Genomic DNA, 13,670 nt, shown 5'->3' on the forward strand with positions numbered 1-13,670 from the left:
TCCTGCTGATAAAACCCATTTTGTTTGGCCCAAAGGGCATCAAGATCTCCCTAGGCTTATCGGATCTTAAAGACGGATGATTAGTGATGGGAGTTGGCAAAATGCTGTTCCAGGTTTGATTTTTGGATGTGCCCAAGGTAGCGCTGTGTCTCAGCTCTTGCTGGGACTCTTTTCCTTTGGGGGGTCCCTCAGGGAGGTACTTTTGTAAAGTAGCAGTGGAATTTTGATGGAATAAAAACGTAGATGAGATTACTGTGGTGCTTACAGGGTTTGGCGTGCTGTGTGCACGTTGTTAGATGGCTCCATCCGCAGTCCTGTCCCTGTGCTCCATTGGGCGCTCCAGAGCAGCCGGGTGCTGCTGCGTCCGTGCCTGCTGCGCTTGGCTGGTCTGGATTAAGAGTTGTCTGGAGAGCAGTTTATCACGGGCAGTGAGAAAAAGGCCTGACTGGTCAGGTAGCCCAGAACCGTGGGAACCACAGTCTTGCCTTCTAAGTTTCATAATGTCCCTTTTCTATGTGTTTGCCTTTGCCTCTCCTTCTTCCCCCCTTTCCTAAAGGTGCTTTCCTAGCTTACCTCTTAGTGGGGCTCCTCTCCCTTTGGTACAGCAGCTAACCTCTTATTTTATCTCCCTGATGTTTGTTACACCGTAGACACCAGGGACTTGCTGGCTAAAGACCAGCGAGCAGGATGTTACCTCTTTTCAGCTTACTCATAAATAGCTTTTTAATTTTTTTTTCTTCTGGAATTGATAGATTCTAGTTTCTGTGCTTTATCGGTTATTGTACTGGCAGGTTTTTTTGCGTGCTCTTCTTTCTCTCCCCCTGGTCTGCTGTATCCAATTTTTGAATTGCATACTTTTTGGTGTGAAGACGATCATTGAATCAAAGAAAAATCTGTGCTGGGGCAGCTCTCTGGAGGTGACCTAGTCCAACCTCCTGCTCAAAGCAGAGGCAACGCCAGAGTTAGATCAGGTTGCTCAGAACCTTGTCCAGAGAAATTTTGAAATTATGTGTCTTATCGCACAACTGCACTTTCTGCTTATCGGCTGAATGAAATCCCGACAAAGTTCTCAGGAAAGGTGTCAGGTTAGTTTTTGTTTAATTGTTTCTTGCCATTATACCAAGCTGTCACAGCTGCTGGAGCTGTCTGGCTCTGTTTTATTCGCCGTTTGAAAGGTGGGGTGTTTTTTAAAATTTTAAGGTTTATTAATGTAAGAGAAAACTTAGCGTAGAGCTATTTTTATATATATATCTCCCATTGAGGCTCTTGATAAGGTGAGGAAAACATTTACCTCTGCCTTGCATAATTTGTGTTTTCTGACTAAATGGTTTGGCTCTTTCTCAAATTTGTTCCGCAGTAACATTGTTCTTTCAGTCACTTAATGAAGAATGGCTGCATCCAGTACTCTAAATTAAGTTTTGGCTCACAGATGTTACAAAATCTATTAATAGAAGATTTGAGGTTAGCTTAGTTAGAGTGCGTAATGAACTGGGATGTAGCTGTCTGTGATGTTGCTAGTGACCCGCAAGAATAATTTGTACTACATGTTAAATAGCTCATTGAAAACCACTTAGAAGCTCTGCCTGCTTGCCGATCTCGATCAGAGATTTCGCGATGCTGTAGTATGCTGGCACCGACGTTGTGTAGCAGCCTCTTGATATTTTGGATTGCATCTTTTAGATGTATAGTGCATCATCCTTTGCATGTAGCAGGTACTTATTGCTAACGTGATACTGTAAAATAACCCTAAAATCGAGTGCATTTGTTGTAATTGCGAAAGAAATTTGTTTTCCAGCAATTTTTCTAACTCCGCTAAGAAAATGTTTAAACATACAAACAGTAATAGAGTTAAAGGGAAGAATTTTGCATCCTTAAGCTACATTAATAAAATGTGTCAGAATTCTGGTAGCAGCATTAATCCAGAAAAACAACTCTCTTTACCTTACAGTGCATATTTAAGAAAAGAAGTACAAAACGTGTCATATGCATAGCCAGGAAAATAGTCATGTTTGTAATATCTGCTAATAATCTTGGAAGCTTTCTTTGGAAACAAGGCATTGAAATAACCAAAAGGCATTTTTGTGGTGAAGTTGTGGTTACTTCGCCATCTGTCCAATACTGTATTGGTAACAATTTTGTATGGAATCTTTGAAAAATTAATAAAATAAGCTCTTAAAATTTTAATTAGTATCATATCTTTGAGTAGCTTTTAACCTAGATATGTCATTCTTTGTAAAATATCAGACTTCTCAGACCATGATAAGCATAGAGGTTTGGGTTATCTCTTTCTGGAAGATACAATTGGAGCTCTTTGGATGGAGTAAGTTCCACGATGTCATTAAAAAAATAAAAGCCATCTTGGCACATGAAATGTGTTTCAGATATATTTATTTTAGCAATTATAATCCAAATGCTTGCTTCGAAAAATGAAACTGCTCTGGTGTGTTTTAGTGTGTTCCTTTTTTAGGTCATGTAGCTGAAGTTTCTAAACACATAACGTTTGAGTTGTATGTGCAAACGCCTGAAGGAATTGCAATGGATTCTGTTAGCTTGAACCTAATAACTTTTTATTTCTATTATTTATTTTAGGAAACACTCCTTTACATCTTGCTGTGATGTTGGGACATAAAGGTAGGTCAAACCATCAATTTTGTTAGCTCTTAAATTATCCTGAAGACTTAGAGGCAAGAGGAAAGCAAGATTTTTCATTTTTCCTGAATGTGATCTTGTGTTTCAAGCTAGTTCAAAGTTGAGGTTTTCTGAAAAGAAGACGCCCTGCAGATTTAGCAAAGAAAAGCTGGGAGAAGAAATCAGAGCTGTTCTCTAGGCCAAAATCAAGGAGCTAGGTAGTGCATGGGGTAGGGTGGAAAGGAGTTGTAGCAGTTGGAATCTTTGAGCTTCGAACAAGAACAGCGAGTGGACCCAGCTCCTCTCTTTTTGCAGAGTTAAAGGGAAATTGGGAAACTTGGAATATCGTAGAAGACTGAGGAACACCTGGAAGCAATGGAGGCAAGCGTGCGCACGCCTGCTTCCCCTTTGGCGTCCAAGCAGCTGAAGTGGAGAGATACACTCTGTGTGTAGGCAGGGAACTTGATCTGGGCAGATCTCTATTTTAATGTACAATTAATTCATGGTACAGAAGGGTTATTAATTTCTGTTTGTGTGACGATACCCTTTGTCAACACTTTTCTGGTTATTAGTGTCACTGTGTTTGTTGTTGATAGGCTCACTAGTGGAATTGAACATCCCCCGTCAGCTTTTTCCCAGTGAAATGAATCAAAATAACATCCTCTAGAATAAAACGACTCTGTGAGTGGAAATGTAATCGCTGACCTGCTTTTTGCGTGCTCCTTCACTCACTTGATTTGAGTTTCTGACTCGCTGCCTAGCTGCTTCTCGTGTGTCAGGGCTGCGCTGCGCGGGGCACGGGACAGCCTACGGGACTGCGCAGCCTGTTGAGTCACGGTGGCTCTTGTCTCTCCAGACACCCTTCCAGGGATTCTTTACTGCAGAATTTCAAGGCACAGTATTTAAATTTCTACTTCAGATAGGAAGTATAGAAGTAGACATCGTTCAGTCTCCGTGACAGTAAAATTCTTTTTCAGTGCTGAAACAAGAAGCGCTTGGTTTCCTTGAGCCGTGTGAGTCCTGGGCCTGGTATGTGGTACTGCTCCATGAGAGAGCTGCTGTTAGCCAAAACACCAGGTAGATTTGGAGAGGGGAATGCAGGAAACGCAATAAGTTGTCTTAGGATGCTTTGGTAATAACTATGAAGTGATCCAAGATAATTGAGTGTTAGAGTGGGAAGTAATTTTGAAGGAAGAAGGCGGGGGGTGGCTTATGCAGAAGAGGAAGCAGTAGAGCTTGCTGGAATCTGCCAGTATTGATCTAGTCTGATACTTTTTAAAATTGGGGGGAAAAAAAAAGGACAAAGAAGATATGCAAAAACTCTTTGAGAGAGCAGTGAGGCAAATATGTTTTATAAGTGTCTGCCTGCTAGAAGCCACAGATAGGTTTTTTCCAACTTGCGAAAAATGGGGCTTTATCAGAACTGCTGTTTTCCAGTGAGGGTCCCAGACTGGAGGCTTGGAACAACAGAAGGAAACGGAGGCAGAAGCCTTGCTTTAATTTCTCGGCCTTAAATAAGGCATTTTTCTTTGTAAGATATATTTTAGTTTTGTAACTACTTACTCTGTGTTTTCAAGCAGTGGTGACCAACTGTATATGACTTCTGTTGTGCCTCATTGCAGTGTTTGTTTCAAGCTTTAGTTTGTCATGGTCATTAGTTAATATTTACAAATTTTGCACTGTTTGGTGTAGAAGTGGTTGTGTAGTTCTGGGGAAAAGGCAATTGGCTGTCGTGGAGGGACACTTTCCATCTAGCTACAGCAGTATCATACCACATTAATAAATACAGACAATTTTGATCAAAGGTGCTTCTTCTAATAAAACTGATGGAAGAGTTCACCAACTTTGATTCAGTACAGTTGGATATTTATTCTAAATTTGGTTATTTTATCTTCCAGCTCTAGGATAAAAAGCAATCCAGGCAGTGCTGCCAGATTCCTGATATGAGTTACCCTGGTGTATAGCATAGCGAGGGGAGGAGAGGCATTGCTTCCCTCTGCTCCTTTTCTCATTGGCTGCATGTTTTAGATGTCAGTTTGCGGTTCACCTCTTGGCTTCTTTCCATATAGTCAGTCGTCCTGTGTGTAAGGCCCTAAATCCTTTCGGATGCTTGTGGTGAGCCTTTGTCCAGCTTGCCTAGAGCAGGGCTGTTTGTGTGTGACATCCAGCACAATACCCGGTTTTACTGTTTTGACTTTGAATCCTGTGTAGTTGTTGATCCAGCAAGAACCCCAGGTCCTTTCCTGCCTTGCTGGTCTGTCCCACTGATACTGAAGGTCAGTTTTCTGTCTTTCTGGGGTGATGCATATAGGCTCTTCAGCTGTCCATAGCAGTGTTCTAGCCAGTCTTTTCTGAAGTGCAGGGTGAATTTACATCCTGTTTGTTTAACTGAAAATGTAATCTGGCTGGTAAAGGCAAGCTTATTTGCCTGCTCGCTGTACAGTGTTGTTATTGTTTTAGGCACTATATTTAAACAACCATAAAAATACCTCTCTGTGTTTGCTGGCAAAGTAGTCAGGGCTTTTGTTTATTTACCACAAAAGATAGTATATTCACCAGTGAAGTATCTCTTCCTTTCCAAACAGTGTGCTTGCCAGTGACTCATGATTGTTGCATCTGGAATGACTAGTATGGTTTCCTGTAATACCAACAGTAGGAGAATCATTCAGGAAGTTCCTCTATCCGTCACGCCTGCCCATCCTATTCGTAACGAGACATTTCTTCAGCGTACAGCTCCAGCTTGGTAGTGCCATGGGTCAGGTTGATTTTAATGAGATGTGGTGAGGAAGCTTCCTGTAGATGGAAACTGAAGAACTGTTTAAAATGAGGACAGCTCATTCAAAACGTGGAAACACTGAAAGCTTTCTTCTCTCATAAATTTTAAGGACTATTCGTCATTCCACACCGTCACCTTTTACCCGTAGACAGAGAAGGGAATGCAAGTTGAGCTGTGACTCGGCTAGGAACTTGTGTGGCTCTGATGAGATGTTAACGTCGCTTTACCGGCACAGCGCGTGCATGCTGAGCGTCAGGGGCAGCAGTGACGCACGCTGTTACTGATGCTGTTGATGGAAAATGTAGCGCGTTGCAAGTGTGCCTCTCTACTGATGGAGCACAGGGCCATGAGTTGTGTGCTCTGTTATCAGTGCTCCAGATGCCCGCGTTGTTAGTCCTACAATCCCTGTTACTTGGTGTACAGCCGGTTATGCACATATTGGGAGGATTCCTAGGTCAGAGTGTGCTTGTTTGCCAGCTCTAGATGCCACAGGATGCTACAGCACATAGGGAAGTGTTAGTGCCGCAGCTTCCTCTCTGCCTCCCATACATGCGATGCCTTGAGTGGCCTAAAGTCTATGTCTCTGTGCGCATCTCTAGCAAATCAGGTCTCCATCGACCTTTGGGTGATGGGGGTTGAGGTAGAGAGGGGGAAGACCGCGCACAACTTCCACCTGTGGAAGACCGTGAGGTGTGTCTTGGTACGTGGTTTTGTGCATTAAGTAGAGAAAGCTGATGTGATGTTTTAAAAATATTTGTTATATGATGTTGTGTGTGTATGTGCACATACAGAAATATAGCTTTGTACAAAGCAAAACATACGATGCAGAAGTGGTTATGTAATTGGTGGTTGATCACCGATTATGTTTTTAGTGCTAATATTTACCAGGGAAGTGCTATAAGATTTATATAAATGTTTTTTGTTTGTTTGAAGTTTGAATCAGAATCACAGATAGGTATTTTGATAAACTATTTAATATATTGAATGTCTACTATGTTTGCTTTATTATTGTTTCCTTTATTATGAATTATATTGCTAAATCCTTGATGTTTACTGTAAGTAATTATTACTGTTTCGTTACAGAATGTGCCCACCTGCTTTTAGCCCATAATGCTCCAGTAAAGGTGAAAAATGCTCAGGGATGGAGCCCTCTTGCAGAAGCCATCAGCTATGGAGACAGACAAATGAGTAAGAACCTCTGCTTATAGAAATTGAGGCCTCACTCAGAACAGGAAAACAAAGGTTTTCAAGCTAGAGTTTTTTATAATACTCCTGTTTTAGTTCTCTGAAGGGTTTATCTTAATCAGCTGAGGTTTTTATATCTAAATATGTTATGACAAGCTCTACACGTGTCTATTGCCTTGATTCTAATGCAGGGAAATTGCATTAGGGTCCATAATGCTAAGTAGAGTTAAGATTTTGCTTAAAGTGACTGTAAAAGCTGTAAGCTAGCATTCTGTGGTTAAAATCGGAGTTACAAGGTCAGAATGGATTTTAGCTGTAGGGGTTCATCTAATTGGAATTGCTCCGTGTGGTCAAACGTGTATGTGATACATCAATTAGCAATGGGATATTGCGTTTCTGTTGCATCTCGACGGGCCAGTAGGCAAATACAGTGGTTACTTATTCACTTCAGATATGAAGTAGTAAAGGGAAAATTATGCTTCTGCTACTCATTAGTGGATGTTAGTTGTATTTGGTATTACCATGTCCCATAGCAGAAAACTCATTGTATATTATATATATTAATATATTATTAATACATTAATGCACTAATTTCTAATGTACTACCAACATTCTGCATGTCAGCTCTTCCCTACTAAAGAATTTTCTCAGTGGGAGTAGAAGTTACACAATCCGTAGGCTCGTGTTCAACAGTATAGATACGTACCCACATGTTTACTAATACACGTGTAAAAGATCTCTTGACATGATTATATACTTGATATTACAAATAATTATTGAGGCTTTTCTTCCTGTTCTGAGCAGAGCGGGCTATGTATAATTACTATAACTTGAAGTGAATTTCTCCAGAGGCTGATGAAATGTTAGATTTGCATTATTTTTTGTTTTTTTTTAAGATGTCAAATAATGACACTAACCTGTAATTAACAAACAAATAGAGTAGATTTACCTTATAGTTAATTTCTGTTTAGTTACAGCACTCCTAAGGAAGCTCAAACAGCAGTCCAGGGAAAGTGTTGAAGAAAAGCGACCTCGATTATTAAAAGCCCTGAAAGAGGTAAGTTCAAGGCAGTTGTGTTGACGAAACCCGATGGTGCTGGAAAGCAGTGGCTTATGTTCTTCATGTGGATGCTCTGGCAAACTGTAAAAAAAGTGTTTTACTTGCTTTTACAAATCTCTTTTGGTGTTAACAGCAATCTTGGCTTACACTGTCTGTTTTATGGTGTCACAGAGTTACGTGTATTTTTATGATGATACTTTCTTCTCAACGTCTAGAAATTCAAATAGAAGGGTTTATGTAAGATAGGCCTGCTAGTCTTTTTGCAAGCTAAAGGTTTTAATTGGTATTTATTTCATTAGATTTTTAAGGCTTTCTTAAATCTTTTGGTTTGGTGAATAATTTACTGGTTTTGTGTAGTCACCAGTCGTGAATGACACCTTCTTTTTTTTGCTTAGTAACGAAAGAGATTTTTGGCTTAATTCTCTGTCTACTCGCAACACCCATTTCTTCCTGAGCACAGTGAACCATTCCTCAGTTTAGGGAAACCAAGAAGAAAAGCTCAGTTTCCTCTGTTTCATACTGCTGCTCGTGTGCTACAGCTGTGGTTGTAAAACACAGGTGTTTATTTCCCTTTGGGTGGGGTGAGCTTCTCCTGCCCAGTCAAGTGGTAAAATATGAACGGGTTTGTAGAAAACCAGCTATTTATCTTAAGTGAATTAAACCATACGTCTGAAAAGCTGAGCTCAACTGCATCAGTGATATGCTCTACGAGTACGCTCTGCCAATGTTCTGATGGTTTTCATTGATCCAAAAAAAAAAAAAAAATCCCACTGTCCAGAAGTGAAAAGCTTTCAGTTTTTGTGTGAGAGCAAACAGGCAGCAGACACAGCCTTACTGAAACAGCTCTGCGGTGCCTTGTTCCTGCGGGTGCAAGATCTGGCCTAGAGTTGCATGTTTTTCTTGTTGCGTGGAGTGGAAGTATGTGGCTACCTCGGTGTATTACCAACATTAGCTAATTTTAGTCAAGTCGCCCCTTGCTGGGCTTTTGCTTTGCATACAGTTTAAATGAGTTGGCTGGTATGTGTTTACGGAGGTAGCAGAATTTTTTATATAATGACCTAAGCATATTTCCAGAAGGGAAATTGAAATTTGTGTATGTGAATCCTCTTAGCTGAGACTTGACTCAGTACTTTAAGCCAGAGTGTATAACTCCATGGGGTTGGATGTGATCAATCAAAGCAAGCAAAGAGCTTTATAGATCTTTTTTAAACGTATAGTTACAAGAACTCCTTTACAATCCATGGTTTAATAGCTGTGTAAATTATTATTTTAAAAATTCACTAAAAATGGGTGGTTCAAATAAGTTACATAATTTTATCATGAGTGATTCTGTTCTAGTTAAAGCTTCAGAAATGTTTAAGCTGAGTATAAATTCAAATACTAACATTAGAGAAAAAGTTTTCTCTGTTCGGCAAAACACAACTTCTGCCCGTCTTTCAGCAAATTTTGCAGTTGTCATTTAGACTAAAAGCTTGTTAATATATTCTTCTTTTCATCTCAGCTAGGTGACTTCTATCTAGAGCTTCACTGGGATTTTCAAAGTTGGGGTAAGCGACTGCATATTCCTTTCATAGGGAGATAATATAATCGGTCTTCAGCATGCTTGTTCTCTCAAGCTTAAATTCTCTTCTGATTGCATGTTGGAAAGTTCACAGTCCAGTTCTCAAGATCTAAGTTATAAAGAAAGGACAGATAACTTATTTTTGCTTATTCATTTTTGGAGCCGAATTCTCTTCTGTAATCCAGTGACCCAATACGGGGGGAACGAGCTGTTGTTTACTTTAAGAAGTTGATCGTTAGAAGAGTAAAATATTAAAATGTCTCTATCTGGGTGATTGGTGTCACTGTAGAGCAGTGGTTTGAACAGTTTAGTTCGGTAACTGGACTTGGGGCATTTAATTTCCTGAATTTCAGCCTGTACTCTGAATGGTGAGTGTCAGTTAAGCGCAGCTGTGTGGTAGGTTCTTCAAACCCTGTCTTCACCTTAATGTTTCTTTTGTGACACTATAATGTTTAGTGTTTTCTCAATTTCCACCTCCTCTTACCTGTAGAAGAAAAATCTAAATTAATTCGCAAAAATATATTAGCAATGATCGACATGTCTGAATAATGTCAAAATACTGGAAGTGACGCCTTCTGTTACTGGTTGAAATTTAAGTTAGTAATTTTATGTACTTTCATATAGGTGTAGTCGAAGTATTTGCTGCAATAAATGCCTCTTCCAATATTCAGAGAAGGAATGAGCAGCCAGGCTGCCATCAAATGTTGAACAGATACGGAACAAACACCTCATTTTTTCTAGGTAGCTACTGTCTGCTGCACATGTAATGAGTGGACTTTCTCTTGGAAGAGTCGGCATAAAAAAAGAGAGTAGAGCTGTAGGCAAGGACTAAGATAAGACATTGCTTAGTGATGAGAGAGTTGGGGGCGTTCAGCCTGGAGAAGAGAAGGCGAAAAAGGGGAGACCTCAGAGCCCCTTCCAGTCCCTAAAGGGGCTACAAGAGAGCTGGGGAGGACTTTTTACAAGTAGCGATTGGACGAGGGGGAACAGTTTTAAACTGATAGAGGGGAGATTTGGATTAGATATTAGGAAGAAATTTTTCACTCTGAGGGTGGTGAGCCCCTGGGGCAGGTTGCCCCGAGAAGCTGTGGCTGCCCCATCCCTGGAGGGGTTCAAGGCCAGGTTGGACGGGGCTTGGAGCAACCTGGGCTGGGGGGAGGTGGCCCTGCCCAGGGCAGGGGGTGGCACTGGGTGGGCTTCAAGGTCCCTTCCAACCCAAACCATTCTGTGATGAGACTGCAGCTGGATTTGCAGAGTATGATGATGGCAGTCAAACATGGCACAGAAAAAGTGATGCCGGAGCTAAGGCCAGCTTCTAGAGGTCCTCTTCTCCAGGAGTCTCACCCTGCCTGTTTACGTTATTTAGTTTTTTCTATATATTGTCTTTCTTGAAGGGAAAAATACACTCTGGATAGTGCCTCCATCCTAATTATTGGTCCTCTAGGTTAATACTGTGTCTTACAGGTGGTCTTAATTCTTTGTAGTTCATTTTGAAGAAAGTGTTGAAATGCCATTGTGTTGAATTGGTTTTATTGCTATAAAGTTAATGGTCCTTTTTAGAATAAGGACAGCTGCGGTCTCATATATCCATCTTGTAATGCTGTACTGACTCTCAGTTCCACCGGTGCTTTAATGCTTGCTTGATGTTTTAAGCTTAGTGCACTGGATTATTTTTTTTTCTGCTTGTGGGTGTTCTGCTCGGCTTTCAGTTGGTACGATGTATAACTGCGCTATCAAATCATAGAATTAAAATTTCAAAGAGCTAGAAGACAAGTTGTTAGAATTTACAAATGTTTTAGCTGTGGCTGACGACATTTTAAATTAAGTCCTGATGCTGCAAGTAGCCTGTACAATTACAAATCAGTTTTTCAGTTATTGACTGGAAATAACCCTGGTGTTAGTCAGTTGTATTTGTATTGAGCATATGATGGAAAATGGGTATGCTGTATTTGTGTTAAAATACATCGAGGTTCAAAATGATACGTAGTTTTAATAGAAATACTTTGCAGAGGAATCTCAATGTCCTAATTACATTCTCTCTCCCTACCTTTAGTGCCTTTACTTTCCCGAATTCTGCCTTCTGATGCATGTAAAATACACAAACAAGGTATAAATATCAGGTAAGTTCTGGTTGTACAGTGTGTGTCATCTAAGTCACAACTCTCCGCGCATTAGTGAAAACCCTGGATTCCAGTGCCGTCTGGAAGAAATCGCAGAGGAGTCTGCAAACGTGTGTGAAACAGATTTGTGTTTGTACGGTGGTGTCAGAAGCAAGAAGTGGTTTGAGCTTCAGACTGTCTTTTTTTTTTCCTCCTCTGTTCTAAATTTAATTTCAGTTCTCAAGTCACTTAAAATATAAAGCAAAAGCAGTCAAACTGCATGAGGCGTTATCTACTGGACGTGACAATGACTAATTGAAAAATAGGAATTTAATATATTTAACACAATTTCAAATAAATGAGCTTTCAGCATTTTGTGGGGAAATGTTGCTGCTCCTGTCTATGTAGTAAAAAAAGTGGTGTAGTTTCTCTTTTTGAAATGCTTAATGTGACAAATTCACAAACTCAATATAGAGCGCTTCCAGGATTCTTTCCAAGCTCAGCTCTTTAACTGGTTTATTTTGGGTTTTTAGGTTCAAATGTCTTTTCAGTCTTGTTTTTTAGGTTCCAAAGTTTAAAACGAACAAAAAGAATATGATTCAGAAGATTCAATCTGTAGAAACTTTTGTTCTATTAAAGCTGTTAGCGTAGGTGTGTGAACTGACTTTTTGGGTCAAATTTGAGTCTGAGACCACTTTTTTTCCCCTTCTCATTTGTGTGGGCTCTGCTACAAGACTGGGAGTTCTGAGACTGGCACTGAGTGGAAATAGCTACAGATTCTTTCTTGAAATCATGAATGATGAATATTAAGCAGTCGCCCCTTAGAGCTGAAGTAGTCACTAAATTCAGACTCTTTAACCATCGTTGGTAAAGAAGCCCATATCCTCGCAGTAATGGATATGGATTGCTATGCAGATCTTTGTCCTTGGCTCTGTCTTCTAGTTATTCAGGTCAGCAGAAGCATTTCTTTTGTGTTGGAGAGGGGAAGAAATAGCAATTAAAATAAGTCAAAAAATAAAAATCGGTCTGTTGCTCAGCCCTCCCCATAATTTGGGTCATGTCCTAATACTGTTACTCCAGTCTGTGGCTGCTGCTCGTAGAACAGGATGCTGATCGCATGGAGCAGTTGTGTTTCTGTCACTTCCTCATGCTGGCAGGTTTGAAAGGACGTTTTCTGAGGAAAACTGTACCTTTTCCTATAAAGTTAGCCTGAGAGTAGTTTGGAATGCATTTATAATGCCGGAGATGTTACAAAGTGAAACTTATTGTTAATAGCTTTTTTTTTGTTCTATTTCTGCATCCAGGCTTCACTTAGGAGATATTCTATGAAAACTTAGGCCTTAGTGTGTTTGGTTGTGGTTTAAAAAAAAAAAAAAAAGCTTCTGCTTGCAAACTGAACTTACTGGTGTGTTTGAATGTTTATGGGTAACTACTTTTAAAGTGTTGGTGTGTTTTCACAGGCTGGACACAACTCTCATAGACTTTACCGACATGAAGTGCCAACGAGGGGATTTAAGCTTCATTTTTAATGGTGATGCTGCACCCTCTGAATCTTTTGTAGTTTTAGACAATGAACAAAAAGTTTACCAGCGAATACATCATGAGGTAAAGATCTGTGTGAATGCCGGGTGTGAAATGCCTCGAGCTTTTATTTCGCAGCAGAAGTCTGACTTACTTTATTAAACAAAATGTGCCTCTTGAAAAGACCCAAACAAGCTCACAAGAAGTGCAAACCAAAGAATTTTTTGTTCAGTTATTATAATTTAAGCTGTACAGTGACATAATATTTTGTTATGAAAAACGGTGCTTTTTGAATACAGACTTCTAAATGCGGAAAAAGCTAAACTCTGAATCTTTTGAGAAAATCTTTTATCATGCTGAAGGGGCAAATATGGTAATATCTTTTAAGTGATGATGCGTGCCACTTTTTATCTTCCCAGTGGGCTTAATTTAGGTGTCCTCAGGTGGGTTTTCAGACTTGCTTGCCGCTGCGCTTTGCATCCGCTGAGGCACTCTGTGGCCAGTTCAGCTGGGAACAACGCAAGGGGATGGCTTGTTGGAGCCCGTGTATTCAGTCCAGTTTTTCATTGTGGCTTTATCCAGTGATCACTTATCACAGAATCACAGAATTTTCAGAGTGTGAAGGGACCTCTAGAGCTCACCCAGCCCCACTCCCCTGCTGAAGCAGGACTGCCCAGAGCACATCACTCAGGACTGCATCCAGGCGGGTCTTGAACATCTCCAGAGAAGGGGACTCCCCCACCTCCCCGGGCAGCCTGTGCCACTGCTCTGTCACCCCAACCGTAAAGAAGTTCTTTTGTGTGTTGGAACCGAACTTCCTATGTTCCAACTTGCACCCAT

The 13,670-nt window shown here is 40.5% G+C and overlaps 1 protein-coding gene across 1 annotated transcript in view; it reads left to right on the forward strand.

Annotated features, from left to right (window-relative positions):
* Positions 1-13,670, forward strand: part of ANKRD13C (ankyrin repeat domain 13C) — a 26,225-nt gene that overhangs the window by 5,508 nt on the left and 7,047 nt on the right. The window contains 8 exon segments of the mRNA XM_009883992.1: positions 870-950; positions 953-971; positions 2,590-2,631; positions 6,488-6,592; positions 7,561-7,646; positions 9,151-9,196; positions 11,264-11,330; positions 12,770-12,914. Of these exon segments, the coding sequence (XP_009882294.1) occupies positions 870-950; positions 953-971; positions 2,590-2,631; positions 6,488-6,592; positions 7,561-7,646; positions 9,151-9,196; positions 11,264-11,330; positions 12,770-12,914 (591 nt within the window).

Source organism: Charadrius vociferus, unplaced genomic scaffold, assembly GCF_000708025.1.
Source record: "Charadrius vociferus isolate BGI_N301 unplaced genomic scaffold, ASM70802v2 scaffold423, whole genome shotgun sequence".
NCBI lineage: Eukaryota > Metazoa > Chordata > Aves > Charadriiformes > Charadriidae > Charadrius > Charadrius vociferus.